Here is a 19,125-nt window from a genome sequence, read left to right on the forward strand (position 1 = left end):
AACTAGTGACGACCCTTATCCCTCTCTCTTCGCTCTTCCTCTCTGGTCCAATGAATTTCAACGTTCTACACGGAGACTCATAAGATGGCGACCGCGGAACCGGTGAGTACCTTTACCGACGAAAATATTTTATAACGTTATTGGAATCCGTTGTCCAATATACATTGTTATCCAGAATGTAATATTAATAGCTCGAATCTAATAAATTCGAAAGAAATGCATGTTTACATGGTCGTATTTTCGGCTATTCTTGCCCTTGTAGAAACTTTTTGTGCCACGACCCAAGCAGTGCAAAGACAACTGAGAGGGGAATGTACACTAACTATGTGAATCGCCTACTGTAACTAACTAACAACAAGTTCGGTACATGTTGTCACAGCTGTTAAATTTGCGCGGTCGGGCATTTGCGCGTACCTACATGTTAGTAGTACATTTTCAACATTATGTATTTTGTCAAACAAATGTGTTTTAATGAAAGAAAAAGTGCACTATAAATGGTATAATTAGCTAGTTGTCAGCTTGGGCTTTCTTGGACTAGTCTGTTGCTTCCACTTTAGGCTAGCTAGCTAACTAGCTGCTAGACAGTTCACCAACTTGTCCAATCATTTCATTATGGCTGGTGCAATACATTTACGCACAACAGTATTTACACCATAGATGAAAGTAAACTGTTTATTTCATTGATTTGAAATACTGTTGGACCATCTAGCCTATGTAAATAGTGTCTGGAAATTATGTTGCAAAAAACTAAAGTCCGATGTCATTACCTATACTCACGTTCAACCCAGCGTTGTATATAAAAACGAAAACAATCAGACTTACCAATGACCCAAGACATGGCAGTCCTGCAAGATCATACTTCTTACTAATTTCAAGTTGTTTTCCACTAGGAAATCAATTTAAATCCACCCCAACATGCTGAAGAAGGAGCAGAAGCAGAGACTGGTCAGGAGATCGTGAGCCCTGAGAGCTACATCAAACACCCCCTACAGAACAAGTAAGTTTGACCCAGGCTACTGCTCTTTGATGACCATTACAGGCTGCTACTCGGTGTTAAGGAACGTTTACCTGTGAAACTTTTTTTTATATATTTGAGATTCTTCAAAGTAGCCACCCTTTGCCTTGATGACAGCTTTGCACACTCTTGGTATTCTCTCAACCAGCTTCATTAGGTAGTCACCTGGAATGCATTTCAATTAACACGTGTGCCTTGTTAATTTGTGGAATTTCTTTCCTCAATGCATTTGAGCCAATCAGTTGTTGTGACAAGGTAGGGGTGGTATACAGAAGATAGCGCTATTTGGTAAATGTCCATATTATGACATGAACAGCTCAAATAAGCAAAGAGAAACGACAGTCCGTCAGGTCTTTAAGATATGAAGGTCAGCCAATGTGGAACATTTCAAGAGCTTTTAACGTTTCTTCAAGTGCAGTCGCAAAAACCACCAAGAAGGAGAGTGATGGAGTGCTGCATCAGATGACCTGGTCTCCACAATCACCCGACCTCTACCCAATTGAGATGGTTTTGGGATGAGTTGGACCGCAGAGTGAAGGAAAAGCAGCCAATAAGTACTCTGCATATGTGGGAACTCCAAGACTGTTGGAAAAGCATTCCTCATTAAGCTGGTTGAGAGAATGCCAAAAATGTGTGCCAAGCTGTTATCAAGGCAAAGGGGGGCTACTTTGAAGAATATAAAATATATTTTGATTTGTTTAACACCTTTTTAGGTACTACATGATTCCGTATGTGTTACTTCATAGTTTTGATGTCTTCACTCTTATTCTACAATATAGTAAAAATAAAGAAAAACCAATGAATGAGTAGGTGGGTCCACAGTTTTGACTGGTACTGTATATACAGTGTGCGACTCACTTTATTGTTATAGCTAATAAGTGTTCATAACACAAGCTGGGTCTGTCTGTGTGATTACCAACTATGCATTTCACTTTGTAACTGCAGTCAAGCTCAGTTGAACTGCCTAAGGATTTGACATTGAATGAATATGGCACAAAGCAGTGAACCATGTGTCAATCCCCCCCCCCCCCCCCCCCATCATCCATAACTTCCTAATTTGCTTTGAGGCTTATGGGCTGTTGATTACGTTTGTTTACCAGCCGTTTAATTAGCCAGTGTTTACTTTATGCAAATCCCATTTCTGTTTTGCCCCAACAGATGGTCTCTCTGGTTCTTCAAAAATGATAAGACCAAAACATGGCAGGCAAACCTCCGCCTCATCTCGAAGTTTGACACGGTTGAAGATTTCTGGGCGTAAGTATCAATAAGACTAAAGTAAAAAAAAAAAAAAAATGATGACATGGATTGATTGAGTATGAAAAGGATAATTGGAGATTATACCAACATGTCTTCTTTCATCATCCTGATAGCGTTCAGTTCCTTCCCACTATACTGCAATTGTGTGTGTTGTACTAAGAAAATGATCTTGTCATTTCAGTCTGTATAATCATATTCAGTTGTCAAGCAATCTGATATCTGGATGCGACTACTCCCTCTTTAAGGTAGGTTTGTGGCATTTCAAAAAGCGAACAAGGAAGCCATTTTATTCCATGTAACTTCATGGTATCTTTGCAACTAAGCCTAATTGTAAAGTGTGCCTGGAAGGAAATTGTTCAGGACTGTTCAGCCATGGCATCTTCTCCTGTGGTTTTAAACCAAGTAAAGCTGTGTCTCTCCTCTGGTGTGACAGGATGGCATTGAGCCCATGTGGGAGGATGAGCGAAACAAGCAAGGAGGGCGTTGGCTGATCACGCTCAACAAGCAGCAGAGGAGACAAGACCTGGACCGCTTCTGGCTAGAAACAGTGAGTTAGTGTGGGTATATGTCTCAGTGTGTGTGTCCATGGACATTTTGGAATGACATACAGCCTCAAGCTTCTACCTGTGTAGCTGGATTAAGGAATCTGTGATGCCACTGAAATGTTAATGTATGGTTCCATATTTTTTCCGGGCACATCACTTGTCCAGCTTCTCTGCCTTGTTGGGGAGGCTTTCGATGACTATAGTGACGAAGTGTGTGGCGCAGTAGTCAATATTCGCACTAAAGGAGACAAAATCGCCATCTGGACAGCAGACTTTGACAACAGGGAAGCCGTAACACACATAGGGTAAGTTGGATCAATTTGAAGTCAATGTTTCTTAGTGTAGTTAGCGTTCCAACTTTGCTCTTGCTTTATAAAACAGACTCCTCAGGAAAATGTATTGACTTACTAAAGTGTGTATAGTCTTAGTATTTCAAAATTATTTTGCTACCACCTCCCGTCTCATTGCCCTGTGTGTGTCAACAGGAGAGTCTATAAGGAGCGCTTGGGAATCCCCATGAAGATGACCATTGGCTACCAGTCCCACTCTGACACCTCCACAAAGAGCGGCTCCACCACCAAAAACAAGTTTGTTGTCTGAAAATGAACCGTGTGCCTTGTTTTGTTTTGTCTACTTTTCATTGTGGGTAGGTTTTGTTTACTTAACTGCAATGGCTGCGTGACGAAATCTGGGAAAAACTCATGACTATATACCAAAGCTTCGACAGAAACAGCCCTAGACCTGTGAACACAGGAAAAACGTTATTAACAGGACACACTACTTTCTCTGGAACCCCCCCCCCCCCACACACACACACACACACACACACACACACACACACACACACACACACACACACACACACACACCTGCCAATGCTATTAATCCACATGTCATAGCCACACAGGTGAACATGCAAACCTCAAAATGCAAATGAAGACTGTTCATAGTAGGAAATGTAAGATGTTCTGAGTGCTCTTATAAAGAAAATTATTTTGTTGATTTATTTAATGGCAGGGAATTCATTTGAAATGCAAAAATAAAACGAAAACATTTTTCAGTGCCCTTGTATACAGCATTGTAATTGCTGTAATCATTAATGATGTTACACTTTTTTAATTTATTATACCAAATAGCTTTTTAGCAATTTTTTTTACTTGTTCTGTGCTATGGCCTTAAAGGTGATTTGTTTTTTGTAATACGTTTTTTTTGCAACCAGATCTCTTTAAAAAAAAAATTGCTAAATGACATGTTATAGAATATCCTTTTTGTGATGTCACTTGTTTTTGAGAAACTTACCCCAACCAGCAAATCACTTCTTCATCCTTGTGTAGTTTAGGGGCCGTTCTATAACATGCCATTTACATCAAAAATAGGGATTTGGTTGTAAAAAAAAAAAAAAGACTTCTCCTTTAAACCTCAAGCGCATGTAATCAAGCCTTTCTGATAATTTCATGACTCAATTAGTCTTTGTTAACTACATGATTAAAACTTTGGTTTTGCAATTCGGTAGAAGCTGTTTTTATATTATGGAATACTTTTTGCAACTTGTAATTTGTACAGTCCTTGTTAGAAATGGTTTGATATTTGACTTACAGTGATGCTGTATTGCAATATATACATTTCTTAGTGATTGGTTTCTGCCTGCAATGGAAACACAGCACTAATGAGTCTAAATAAAGTTTTTCTGTGACTTCAGATCATTTTTAATTATATAATATCATATAGTATATGCCATTGCCATAGCTAGTTGATCTGCCCCTGTCACCCCTAGAGACTTAATGTAGAGCTGAACAATGTATATAGCAATATTATAGTCGCTACACCTACAGTATATCTCCTGTTGTATCATTTCATGAAAGCCTACAACAATGGCAACCCATGACAATGTCATGACACCAAATTAGAGCGCTCAAATACTTACCATTTCATGGCTCATGAAAGTATGAGTTGCCATTATGCCAGGCATGTTTCATTATTTTGGCCAAACACAAGTGCTACCAGTTACTTTCATAACTGCTGTTCAACATTCATACATTATGAAATGCATTTGGGTATTTTATTCCCAATTCATAAATAAACTGAGCTTTGCACTTCAGTTTGAAGTATTATCCAATTGCTTTACTGTTAGGGTCAGTAATTCACTCATCTGAATGAAGTCACCAAGTTTCATCTTTTCTTCCATCTAGAGGGTGCTATGACCCCATAGTGACGTATAGCCAATCTTTGTATAGGTGCTTATTTGACCAATCAGTATGGGACCTTGATTGTCAGTTCTCTGCAAACCAGCATCAACTAGATCCACTGCATACAACTAGATCTAAAAAATGAATGTCTGATCCAGTGATAAGAGGTGAATTTTTGGCTTTCTGCCAAGGTTGCTAATCAAATGGGCAAGGCTACAATTTTGAAAATTGCACGCACAGTGGGTGTCTTTTCCAGAGGTGTTATTTTGAAATGTAGACTTTGAATCAGACATAAAGAAGTCCAACAAAAACAAACCCTTAACAGTAAAACTTTATTTCAAGGGTACCTATGTAAGGAGTGCTTAATTTTTAAAGTTTTATTTAACCTTTATTTAACTAGGCAAGTCAGTTTAGAACACATTCTTATTTACAATGACGGCCTACCAAAAGGCCTCCTGCGAGGACGGGGACTGGGATTAAAAATAAAATATAGGACAAAACACACATCACGACAAGAGAGACAACACAACACTACATAAAGAGAGACCTAAGACAACAACGTAGCATCAACACAACATGACAACAACATGGTAGCAACGCAACATGGCAGCAGCAGAGCATGGTACAAACATTATTGGGCACAGTCAACAGCACAAAGGGCAAGAAGGTAGAGACAACTATACATCACGCAAAGCAGCCACAACTGTCAGTAAGAGTGTCCATGATTGAGTCTTTGAATGAAGAGATTGAGATAAAACTGTCCAGTTTGAGAGTTTCTTGCAGCTTGTTCCAGTCGCTTGCTCCAGCGAACTGAAAAGACGAGCGACCCAGGGATGTGTGTGCTTTGGGGACCTTTAACAGAATGTGACTAGCAGAACAGGTGTTGTATGTGGAGGATGAGGACTGCAGTAAATATCTCAGATAGGCGACCTAAGAGGGTTTTATAAATAAGCATCAAACAGTAGGTCTTGCGACTGGTATACAGAGATGACCAGTTTACAGAGGAGTATAGAGTGCAGTGATGTGTCCTATAAGGAGCATTTGTGGCAAATCTGATGGCCGAATGGTAAAGAACATCTAGCCGCCCTTACCTGCTGATCTATAAATTACGTCTCCATAATCGAGCATGGGTAGGATGGTCATCTGAATCAGGGTTAGTTTGGTAGCTGGGTGAAAGAGGAGCGATTACGATAGGGGGAAACCAAGTCTAGATTTAACTTTAGCCTGTAGCTTTGATATGTGCTGAGAGAAGGACAGTGAACCGTCTAGCCATACTCCCAAGTACTTGTATGAGGTGACTACATCAAGCTCTAAACCCTCAGAGGTAATAATCACATCTGTGGGGAGAGGGGCATTCTTCTTACCAAACCACATGACATTTGTTTTCGAGGTGTTCAGAAGAAGGTTAAGGGCAGAGAAAGCTTGTTAGACACTAAGAAAGCTTTGTTGTAGAGCATTTAACACAAAAACCGGTGAGTGGCCAGCTGAGTATAAGACTTTATCATTTGCAAAACATATTTGATTTCAAGGGGGCACCAGGATAATAATTAATTCATAACTCATATACTGCATTCCAAAGCAGTACATAAACGTTTAATACATCATAGTACTATGGCATTGCTCTCAGGACTGCAGATGTTAGCATACACACAGGAGACAAAGTCCTGTTTAGAGTTTACATATCTATTCCGTTCTGTCCTTGTATTGTAGGCTATAGTGGAGAGGATGACAGGTGATCAATTTCCAGGGGGTCTGGTCGGGGCTTTCATTTCACTCCCGTCAGGATCAATGGGAGAATTTGTTATATGGGATTATGGGGATGGAAAGGATAATCAGAGAACCACTTAAGGACTTTCTAAGGTTGTGTTCCAAGGTGCGAAGGATTTAGTTTAATGCCTTTGGTATAGAATTACAGTCAGGTACATATTTACTGGCAGCCTTGATAAAGAAGAGCAAAAGAGACTGTATAAAATAAATAATACAAATACTGTGCTTTATTTTATTTATAAAAATGTTATAGGGAAATTATATTATTTTATACTAATACAATTGCTCAGAGAAAGACATTTTGTTTAACAAGTAAAAAAAAAAAAATTCCTAGGGGTCAAAATGATTGACACTCATGTTTTCAATACTCCAGCACTCTCCCCTTGCGAGGATAACAACACTGAGCCTTTTTCTAAAATGTTTTATGAGATTGAAGAACACGTTGGTAGGGATCTTAGACCATTCCTCCATACAGAATCTTTCCAGAACCTTGATTACCTTCGTCTGCGTTTATGGACTGCCCTCTTCAATTAAAACCACAGGTTTTCAAATGGATTCAAGTCGGGAGACTGAGATGGCCATTGCAAAATGTCGAACTTGTGGTCAATTTTACCGTAGGTATGAGGTACTTTTCTGCATATGCTTCTGTTTTTCAACACCAAATCCACTACTGGTGTGCATGGCAAAATAGCTTTATTTTCTTGTCATCTGACCTTAGCATCGCTTGGAGTTTGATAAACGGCATTGGCACTTCAATTGGAACCAGTGCTATGATCAGATGACATGAAAATAGAGCTCTTTGGCAAAGCACACCAGTGGTGAAGTGTACTCTATCCAAAAGGAAGAAGCAGATGTATGGTTCTGGTTAGAGGGTGCATGAGCCAAAAGAGCATGGATGTTATTTCCTGAAATGGTACATTTGTTGAACTGCTAAATGTAGACCTGCATTGATATTTTATGCCATCTTGCATAGAATTGCAAATCAGAATATGTTGTTTACTTGAAAATACTAGATGGTATTTACATTTAATTATTGAAAACAATAGGGGTTGTACACTAATTATAGAAATGCTTGTGCCTGAATTATGGAACAGCTTAGATGTTTCCCACTGCACATTATGGAGTAACATTGATGTGTTATGCTTCCTACACAAAGCAGCATGGATGTCATGTCATAGTTCTGCCATTTCCTTAAGTCTAGGGCAGTGGGATGCTGCGTCTATTTTGGTCTCCCTCTTCAGTCCTCTGTGTCAGCTGGCTCAGAGGGAGGCAGCAAAGGCGGTCTGTCACCGCGGGGAGAAGCAGAGGGCTAGCTACAGTAGGGTAGCTAACCCTCAGAGATGCTAACCCCACAGGTACATGCTAATGAAGCAAGCAGAATCAATAGCACAGCCTTTCCACCCCTATTTCACCTACTACCTCTATTACCACAGCAATCAGGACTCCTCTTTGTACCGTGCACATACCAGTCTCCAGAGATATAGTTAGAGGAGGATGTGTCCGAAAATATTAAGGAAAGAGAGAAATTGAATTAAAGAGAGCGAGATGGAGAGAGGTGAAAGAGAAAGCCAGGGAGAGGTATAAAAAACCTTTTTGAGCAGATGTGTCAGAGAGAAGCTTAGAGGGACAGAGAGAGAGGCTATGAAATAGAGAGGGGAGGAGTAAAAGCCCTCCCTGTAGGTTTTTCTTCACCCATTCAGAGCGCTGAGGTAGGGCGAGGGCTGATCACAGGTGATGAGCAAGAGTAGAGTGAAGAGGGGGGAGGATCAGTAGAGCAAGGGGGATAACTGAACCCCTGCCGCGCCTCAACAAAGGAGCTCACACCAATGAAGAGCCTTTCTCTATTTCTCTCTTTCCCTTTCTCTCTCTCTGCCTCATCTCAGCTCATCCCCCCTCAGTCGCCCGCCTGTTCCAGTGTTTTCACAAGGCTTTCGAGATGGCTCGTTAGAATAGTGGGAGAAATTAGGAGTGCAACCGTGGGAATGAAATGCACAGTAATCAAAGAGATAGTGAGATTAAAGTATATTGTTCCCATGAAGGGCAGAGTAGAAGGGGCTGACACAAAGCGGATTGAGCGGGCACTCGGAAGCTGTGTGTGCATGTTAGAGTAAGTCTGTGTGCGTGTGTCAGCTTGGCTGCGTGACCCTCAGTGAGCTAATCTGGAGTATGGATTTTGGAATGAGGAGCAGCACTTAAAGGTAAGAATCACCTCAAAATATACCTGTCACTGAGAATATACCATATTATTAAGGAATTGTCTTTTTTTCCAGAGGGGAGAATTCTTACCAACTGTACTCGTGTTTCAAATCTGTAACTGACATTTCTAACACAGGGAAGATTTGACTGGAATGATCCTTTCTCCAAAGTCTGTCTTCTCTTGCGCATAGGCACTCTTTCAGAAGGAGAGAGTGAGGGTAGGAGATTTCATAATTTTCTTGTTGAAAACCCTCCTGAAAAGGCGTATTTCTATTCTGTTGTGGATGGGGTATGTGGATAAGTGATATAGGGGCGAGTGGGAACTGTCTGGGTGAAGTGAAATGAGTGGATGAGGTACGTATATAAATTAGGTGGATGCTGTGTGTGAGACTATCAGTGGATTTGGGGAGTCAGGATGAAAGTGTGGTTGAGGTTGACAGAGCGGATAGCTCTGTTGATGAGGTGAGTTTTGTGGATATGTAACTGTTGTAATCAGATTATAAATCAGTGTATAAGTGAGTAATAGTGGGGATAAGATTGAGGAGGAAATTAATGGATGAGGAGTACTGTATGGACGGAATAAATTGATGAAGTCTTTGGATGAGGTTGACGACATGGATGAGGTCTATGGATGAGGTGTGTGTGTGTGTATGAAAAGTACATTGCGGTTGAGATGAACTGGATGGGATGAATGAATGAAGTATGTGGATGATATGAACTGCATTGTTGAGAAACATGGATGAAACATATGCAATTAATGAAAATTGCTGAAGAGGTGAACTGTATGGATGCGACTTATAGATGAGGGAGTCAGTTACCCACTGAGCTGTCCTGATGAGGTGAGCTTAGCGTATGAATTTCTTCTATGTGGATGAGTGCACTTTTGAAAGCTTGCAGATAAGGTGAGATATTGTGTGGCCATAGTCCTTCATGCAGATGAGTGCTCGCAAAACCCATAACTTAATACACACATCTCCCCTGACGTTAAACATGAGCAAATCCATCTGAATTATACATGAGCTATGCTACTGAAGAGGTCTCCAGGCTGGACCTACTGTCTGTCTATTCTGTCTGTTGGAGCTGCTAATGGAGGGAAGAGGAGCCCTGTTTCCAGTAAAGAGGCGTTACCGCTGCCCGCGCAGGGATATGAGAGAATGTGTGAGGTGTTACCATGGCAACCTGTGGTAACGCCAAGGCAGCAGCTACTCTTGCTGGGGTACAAACAGAAATAAAACAATTACATCACAACAAAAATGTAGCCTACATGATAAATAAACCAATACATCTTACAGGACATTACACTGAACAAAAATATAAACGCAAGATGCAATAATTTCAAAGATTTTACTGAGTTACAGTTATAAGGAAATCAGTCAATTTAAATAAATTCATTAGGCCCTAATCTATTGATTTCACAATACTTGTCACGACTGTCGTATGAATAATTGGACCAAGGCGCAGCGTAAGTAGAGTTCCACATTTTAATGATAGTGAAACTTCCAAAACAACAAAGATATAACGATCGTGAAATACGTAGCGCACATAGACTCATACAAAACAATATCCCCCATAGCAGGTGGGGAAAAGGACACACTAAGTATGATCCCCAATTAGAGGCAACGATTATCAGCAGTCTCCAATTGGGAACCATACACACACACCAACATAGAAATATGATACCTAGAAACCCCCCTAGTCACGCCCTGACCTATTACACCATAGAGAACCTCGAGGGCTCTCTATGGTCAGGGCGTGACAATACTGGGAATACATATATGCATCTGTTGGTCACAGTCACTTGGGCTCCTGAGTGGCGCAGTGGTCTAAGGCACTGTATCTCAGTGCTAAAAGCAGCACTACAGATCCTGGTTTGATTCCAGGCTGTATCATAACCGGCTGTGATTGGGAGTCCCGTAAGGCGGTGCACAATTGGCCTGATGTGGCTGGGGTAGGCCGTTGTTGTAAATAAGAATTTGTTCTTAACTGACTTGCCTATTGAAATAAATAAAAGATACCTTAAAAAAAGTAGGTGTGTGGATCAGAAAATCAGGCAGTATCTGATGTGACCACCATTTTTTTGCCTCATGCAAATATTCCACTGTGCCCTGTGGAATGTTGTCCCACTCCTCTTCAATGGCTGTGCGAAGTTGCTGGATATTTGCGGGAACTGGAACACGCTGTCTTCGATCAAGAGCATCCCAAACATGCTCAATGGGTGACATGTCTGGTGAGTATGCAGGCCGTGGAAGAACTGGGACATTTTCAGTTTCTAGGAATTGTGTACAGTTCCTTGCAACATGGGGGTGTGCATTATCATGCTGAAGCATGAGGTGATGGCGGCAGATGAATGGCACAACAATGGGCCTCAGGATCTCATCACAGTATTTCTGTGCATTCAAATTACCATCGATAAAATGCAATTGTGTTCTTAGCTTACGCCTGCACATACCATAACCATATAGTTAAAGTGGAAATGATTGAGCCAATTGTAAGTTGGGGATGATCAGGTGGCCATCATGGTATGAGTTTCAGAATGGGAATTTAGCCGTGACACACCATGGTTAACACCCCTACTCTTACAATAACTGCCAAGGGATCTTTAGTGATTACAGAGAGTCCGAACACCCATTTAACATCCCATCCAAAAGACAGCACCCTACACAGGGCAATGTCCCCAATTACTAAATTGGGATATTTTTTTTAAACCAGAGGAAATAGTGCTTCCTACTGGCCTTCCAACATCACTTCCAGCAGCATCTGGTCTCCCATCCAGGTACTGACCAGGACCAACCCTGCTTAGCGTCAGAGGCAAGCCAGCATTGGGATGCAGGGTGGTATGCTGCTGGCCACTCTGTTCACACTGCCTCCTATCTGCCCGGTACAGTTGAAACCTGGATTAATCCATGAAGAGCACAGTTCTCCAGCATGCCAGTGGCCATTGATGGTGAGCATTTTCTCAATGAAGTCGGCTACGACGCCGAACTGCAGTCAGGTCAAGACCCTGGTGAGGACAACTAAGCACACAGATGAGTTTCCCTGAGACGGTTTCTGGTATTGGCATAAATAATTTGCTTGTGCAAACCAACAGTTTCATCAGGTGTCCGGGTGGCTGTTCTCAGACAATCCCGCAGGTGAGGAAGCATGATGTGGAGTTCCTGGGCTGCCGTGGTTACATGTGGTCTGTGGTTGTGAGGCTGGTTGGATGTACTGCCAAATTCTCTAAAACAACATTGGAGGCGGCTTATGGTAGAGAAATGAACATAGAATGTTCTGGCAGCAGCTCTAGTGGACATTTCTGCAGTCAGCATGCCAATTGCACACTCCCTCAAAACTTGAGACATCTGTGGCATTGTGTTGTGTGACAAAACAATGCACATTTTAGAGTGGCCATTTATTGTCCCCAGCACAAGGTGCACCCGTGTAATGATCATGCTGTTTATTCAGATTCTTGATATGCCACACCTGTCAGGTGGGTGGATTATCTTGGCAAGGGAGAAATGCTCACTAACAGGGATGTAAACAAATTTGTGCACAACATTTGAGAGAAACAACCTTTTTGTGAAGATGGAACATTTCTGGGATCTTATATTTCAGCTCATGAAACATGGGACAAACACTTTACATGTTGTATTTATATTTTGGTTCAGTTTACATTATTACTCTATTATTACACAATTACAATTTAACATGTACAATACTACAATAATACAATATTACATTGTGTGTGTGTGTGTGTGTGTGTGTGTGTGTGTGTAGAGTGAGTGTGATAGAGTGTGTGTGCGTATGCGTGTTTGTGTGCATGTCTCTTCACAGTTCGTGTGGTGCCATGAGGTGTTGTTTTATCTGTTTTTAAAATCTGATTTCACTGCTCACTTGAGTTTCTTGATGTGGAAGAGAGTTGCATGTAGTCATGGTTCTATGTAATACTGCGCGTTTCCCATAGTCTGTACTGGACTTGGGGACTGTGAAGAGACCTCTGGTGGTATGTCTTGTGGGGTATGTATGGGTGTCTGAGCTGTGTTAGCTGTTTGAACAAAAGGTTCACTGCTTTCACCACATCAATACCTCTCACAAAGACATGTGTTTTCTCCCCTGTATCAGAGAGGAGAACAGAACTATATCTCGTGAGGGGCAATGGGCATGTTGTTCTCTCATTTAGCTCTCATATCGTTTTTTGTTCCACACTTTGCAGCCATTTATTCAAGGGAAGCAGTTTGTAAAGCTTTGATTTGATAAAAGTTTACAGCCACATCAGACCAAGGATATGAGCTGAACACAAGGGAGTGGCAGATAGATCAGAATACTGATAACAGTCGGCACACTCAAGCATTTCCTTCTCTCGTACACTGAATATGGATGGTGTGCTACGTAGCACAGTTCTCTGAACGTAGTTGTGCCACTCATCTTCCTCTGAGGCAAGCTGGGGTGTTTGGTTGTTATTGGCGACTGGGTTTGTAGTTCTGACAGGGAGACGAGGCTCCTCTGTAGTGTCCTCAGTCTGGGATAATTAGAATTGCAGATGTAGTCTTCTGTAGGCGTTCGTTTCAACAAACTCAAGGTTTTCCTGTCTGCGGTGAATAGGTTTTGACTCAGAAACACTCTTGTGCAGATAATTCACAAGAGCAAGGGCATATTTGTACGCACAAAGGACCTATTTTGTCTCACACAGGCAGGTACGCTACCCATCGTACCACTGGTATCAATTGGACTGCCATGAAACCTGAATTGGTACAGAATACCCACCCCCGAAACACACACACATACACACACACTCACAACTGTATATGGAAGATATTTTCCAGTGCAGTACAGTATTGTATAAGAACTCATAAAGTGACATACTTTCTGGAGGGTGCTTCCAGAGGCTCATGATTTCCCAGGTACTGGAATGTTGTCATGAAATCTAAACTTCATCGTGAGGCTGTTCCTTTATAGCTTGGTGGTTCAGATCTGTTTGTACTCCTCCCAGCCATGTTTGTTGACTGTTACACCCAAGTAACATGCATGGCTTGGCAACGATAGACAGATTTAGCTATACAGACAGCACATAAAAATAGGACTAATGTTATGACATTAAAAAAAGAAGGATGACACTAGTTTGCACCAGAGACTTCACATGCCCTATAATGGTTGTGACCTCTTTTGGTTTACTTACTGTTAATTTGATACGTGGGCTATATCAGGAAATAATTACTGTTGACACTTTTTTTTGAACCACCTGTGTGTAACACACTTTGAATACATTATAAACCAACTCTTGAAATCCTATTGTTGATTCTTGTTGATATCTGGGTAAAAATGAGACATAAACTCTACATAGATGCAAATTCACTGAACCAGCTACACTGTAAAAAATTATTCAGGGGTGAATTGAAATTGACCCCCAAAAACCATATACTTAATAACATTTATGCAAGTCATTTAAATTATTTTTTTATTTCATTTTACCAAAACATTTCTGAATAAATCCAACTTAACATGTTGCTTAGAATGTAAGTATATTTTATAAGGATAACCACAGATAGAGAATATTGATTTAATTTACTGCATTTTAATAATATTTTAAGTTCTTGCAACAACTTGCCACATGGCTCTGTTTTTAGAGGATTGTGGTTAATTCAACATGATTATTTTACACAATGTTGTATACATTGAGTGTACAAAACATTAAGAACACCTTCCTAATATTGAGTTGCACTCCCCCCTACCCCTTTTGCCCTCAGAACAGCCCTAATTTGTCTGTGCATGGACTCTACAAGGTGTCTAAAGCCTTCCACAGGGATACTGGGGCATGTTGACTCCAATGCTTCCCACAGTTCAATGTCCTTTGGGTGGTGGACCATTCTTGATACACACAAGAAACTGTTGAGCATGAAAAACCCAGAAGCGTTGCAGTTCTTGACACAAACCGGTGCGCCTGGCACCTACTACCATACTCCGCTCAAAGGCACTTAAATGTTCTATATTGCACATTCACCCTCTGAATGGCACACATACACAATCCATGTCTCAATTGTCTCAAGGCTTAAAAATCTTTCTTTAACCTGTTTCCTCCCCTTCATCTACACTGATTGAAGTGACATCAATAAGGGATCACAGCTTTCACCTGGATGTCATGGAAAGAGCAGGTGTTCTTAATGATTTTTACACTCAGTATACATGTTTGAAGAAAGACATGTATACACTACCGTTCAAAAATGTTGGGTCACTTAGAAATGTCCTTGTTTATTAAAGAAAAACACTTTTTTGTCCATTAAAATAACATAAAATTGATCAGAAATACAGTGTAGACATTGTTAATGTTGTAAATGACTATTGTAGCTGGAAATGGCAGATTTTTTAATGGAATATCTACATAGGCGTACAGATCGCCATTATCAGCAACCATCACTCCTGTGTTCCAATCGCATGTTGTGTTAGCTAATCCAAGTTTATAATTTTAAAAGGCTAATTGATCATTAGAAAACCCTTTTGCAATTATGTTAGCACAGCTGAAAACTATTGTCGTGATTAAAGAAGCAATAACATTGGCCTTCTTTAGACTAGTTGAGTATCTGGAGCATCAGCATTTGTGGGTTCGATTACAGGCTCAAAATGGCCAGAAACAAAGAACTTTCTTCCGAAACTCATCAGTCTATTCTTGTTCTGAGAAATGAAGGCATGATGATCCATTACACGTCATGTCTGGTTAGATGGGTCGCTGCATAGCTATTTTCAGGTCTCTTCAGAGATGTTAGATCGTGTTCAAGACCGGACTCTGGCTGGGCCACTTAAGGACATTCAGAGACTTGTCCCAAAACCGCTCATGCGTTGTCTTGGCTGTGTGCTTAGGGTGGTTGTCCTGTTGGAGGGTGAACCTTCGCCCCAGTCTGAGGTCCTGAGCGCTCTGGAGCAGGTTTTCATTAAGGATCACTCTGTACTTTGCTCCGTTCATCTTTCCCTCGATCCGGACTAGTTTCCCAGTCCCTCCCGCTGAAAAACATCCCCACAGCATGATGCTGCCACCACCATGCTTCACCGTAGGGATGGTGCCAGGTTTCCTCCAGTCGTGACACTTGGCATTCAGGAGTTCAAAGAGTTAAATCTTGGTTTCATCAGACCAAAGAATCTTGTTTCTCATGGTCTGAGAGTCCTTTTGGTGACTTTTGGCAAACTCCTCGCGGGCTGTCATGTGCCTTTTACTGAGGAGTGGCTTCTCTCTGGCCACTCTACCATAAAGGCCTGATTGGTGGAGTGATGCAGAGATGGTTGTCCTTCTGGAAGGTTCTCCTATCTCCACAGAGGAACTCTGGAGCTCTGTCAGAATGACCATCGGGTTCTTGGTCACCTCCATGACCAATACCCTTCTCCCCGATTGCTCAGTTTGGCCAGGCGGTCATCTCTAGGAAGAGTCTTGGTGGTTCCAAACGTCTTCCATTTAAGAATGATGGAGGCCGCTGTGTTCTTGGGGACCCTCAATGCTGCAGAAATGTTTTTGTACCCTCCCCAGATCTGTGCTTTGACACAATCCTGTCTCGGTGCTCCACGGACAATTCCTTTGACCTAATGGCTTGGCTTTTGCTCTGACATGCACTGTCAACTGTGGGACCTTATATAGACAGGTGTGTGCCTTTCCAAATCATGTCGAATCAATTGAATTTACCACAGGTGGGCCTCAATCAAGTTGTAGAGACATCTCAAGGATGATCAATGGAAACAGCATGCACCTGAGCTAATTTTAATACATTTGCAAACATTTCAAAAAACCTGTTTTCGCTATGTTATTACGGGGTATTGTGTGTTGATTGATGAGGATTTGTTTTTATTTAAGCCATTTTAGAATAAGGCTGTAAAGTAACAACATTTAGAAAAAGTCAAGGGATCTACATACTTTTCGAATGCACTGTATATATTAGTATTAGGCAGCTTGTTGTGCCATGAGGTGTAATGGATCATGATGAACGGATATCAAAACCGTCAGGCAAATGGACGTTCAATAATAAGACCACCTATTTCCACAACCATCAGTCTTAATGACAGGCACTGGCAAACTTACCATTAGGCAGAAGAGGCAATTGCATCATCAATGGGCCTCATGAGCTGGGCATAATTATTACTTTGTATTAATAATAATACAAAAAATACAAAATAAAATCTTTAAATAATTTCTCCGCTTGAGGCCTCCACGTCCTCCGCTCAAGGAATTTCATCATGGTAGCACATTTAGAGATTGATTTATAGCCATTCGTCTAAAATAATTCATAGATTAAAAATAAATTTAAAAAACACTTTCTGTTTGTCATAGATGGATAAGACTAATATGAGATGAAAGGCGAGTTCCTAAAAAGTGCCGAAAGCCAAGCTAGAGCTCTGTGAGATGTTCACAGCGATGGGGGCAGGTGTTCTGATCAAGAGAAACCTTCAGAAAATATGCACATTTTCTCTAACACTAAACATACAAATATGTATTTTACAGTTATAAGGTGAAATATTATAGTTAGTCGTTTTATAATTTTATTATACTATATTTAGAAAAAATATAAGTCATTTCAAGCCTTAGTCACACAGTTTTATTGAATAGGAAATACATAATATAAAATATTTCATATTTTTGTCATATTTGTACTTTGTACCTGAGTTGGTGTCCTCAAAAGTGACTACACCACAGGAATTTATAACTATTTTTTACCAGAAAGGCTGCGGTTTTAACCTTTCTTGGAGTGTGCAGCATTACATGATAAATAATAACTTTTGGGGATTACATAGATTACATTTAGTTACATTTAACTTTAAACAATGTTAAAGATTAAGATACAATCACAGAAAGTAACTAATCAGAGAGATGAAGTAAAACACATATATGTTTATATTATCAGTAAAACCCACTTATTTTTATGGCTAGTCTTATTTCCCTGGATTATTTACATTTGAATAACTTATTGTGTTTTTACTCAAAAACATAGGAAATTACATATATTCAGTAATATTGTGTATTAATTATTGCCTTAATTTTATAAAAGTAGATTCAACATCTCATTTTCTACAGTGTACTTTGATCGAATGTGATTAGGTTGATAAAGTAAGTAGTGATAGCAAGGAAACACATTTGACTCAACCACTTTTTGCTCAGAGGCAAGGTCCCTGTTGCACATCCCCACCGTTTACTGTAATGTAGGTGCTGCCCTATAGAGGTAATTCCTCGAACATTCTGCAAACAAAATAAATATTCATTGTTTCTCATAATTCTCCAAGCTGATTCATCTGAGGTAATATTCAGGTCCATGGCACGCTGGAGAGTGAAATATGAGGAGAGAATAATGAGAAAGTGAAATATTGGAGTGTTGTGACTGAATTCAGAGTTACTGTTGGGAGAGAGAACGGGCTTAGGGGACAATGTAGGGTAGAGTACATCGGTGGAAAGTGAGTATTTGATAAGCAAGTACTGGGAGAATAATGAGAGAGTGTTCAGAGAGTGAGTTTTGGCAGAACAAATATTTATGAGCATTGCATTGCAGGAATGAGTGACTGAGCTAAGAGCATGGCCGCTGTTGGGACATTGATCATTTGAAGCAGGAGTGTTGCAAGTGTGTTGCTTCTCCCTAATCTTGTGAAATGTGTCAGCATTCCTCGTCAGCTACTTTGGGGATTAATTAGCATACCAGGATCTGAGATGTATCCACTACAGTGTTAAGTGTGACTCTCCCCTCTCCTTCAATCTATAGGCTTCTAGTAACCAGCACACCCTTGTAAATTACATTTAACTTGGGGATGGTAGAGATATATACAGTATATACAGTGCATTTGAAAAGTATTCAGACCCCTTGACTTTTCCTAATTTTGTTATGTTTTAGCCTTATTCTAAAATTGATTATATAGTTTATTTCCTCATCAATCTACACACAATTCCCCATAATGACAAAACAAAAACAAGTTTTTAGAAATGTTCAGACCCTTCACTCAGTACTTTGTTGAAGCACATTTGGCAGCGATTACAGCATCGAGTCGTCTTGGGTGTGACGCTACAAGCTTGGCACACCTGTATTTGGAGAGTTTCTCCCATTCTTCTCTGAAGATCCTCTCAAGCTCTGTCAGGTTGGATGGGGAGCGTTGCTGCACAGCTATTTTCAGGTCTCTCAAGAGATGTTAATTCGGATTCAAGTCCGCGCTCTGGCTGGGCCAT

The 19,125-nt window shown here is 40.6% G+C and overlaps 2 protein-coding genes across 2 annotated transcripts in view; both read left to right on the plus strand.

The window, feature by feature from the left end:
* LOC139553449 (eukaryotic translation initiation factor 4E-like) lies at positions 1–4,515 on the plus strand. Its single transcript, XM_071365768.1, has 7 exons — positions 1–102; positions 891–997; positions 2,174–2,269; positions 2,454–2,517; positions 2,706–2,819; positions 2,983–3,122; positions 3,303–4,515. The coding sequence occupies exons 1-7, from the start codon at positions 85–87 to the stop codon at positions 3,415–3,417; spliced, it is 654 nt and encodes a 217-aa protein (XP_071221869.1). The 5' UTR covers positions 1–84; the 3' UTR covers positions 3,418–4,515.
* Positions 4,516–8,464: 3,949 nt separating this feature from the next.
* The window catches only part of LOC139553456 (leucine-rich repeat and immunoglobulin-like domain-containing nogo receptor-interacting protein 2), a 40,144-nt gene continuing 29,483 nt past the window's right edge, over positions 8,465–19,125 (plus strand). The window contains exon 1 of the mRNA XM_071365778.1: positions 8,465–8,968. The gene's annotated coding sequence lies outside the window, so the exon portion shown is untranslated. The remainder of the gene's footprint in view (positions 8,969–19,125) is intronic.

The sequence above is a fragment of the Salvelinus alpinus genome, chromosome 25, assembly GCF_045679555.1.
Source record: "Salvelinus alpinus chromosome 25, SLU_Salpinus.1, whole genome shotgun sequence".
In the NCBI taxonomy this organism is placed as follows: domain Eukaryota; kingdom Metazoa; phylum Chordata; class Actinopteri; order Salmoniformes; family Salmonidae; genus Salvelinus; species Salvelinus alpinus.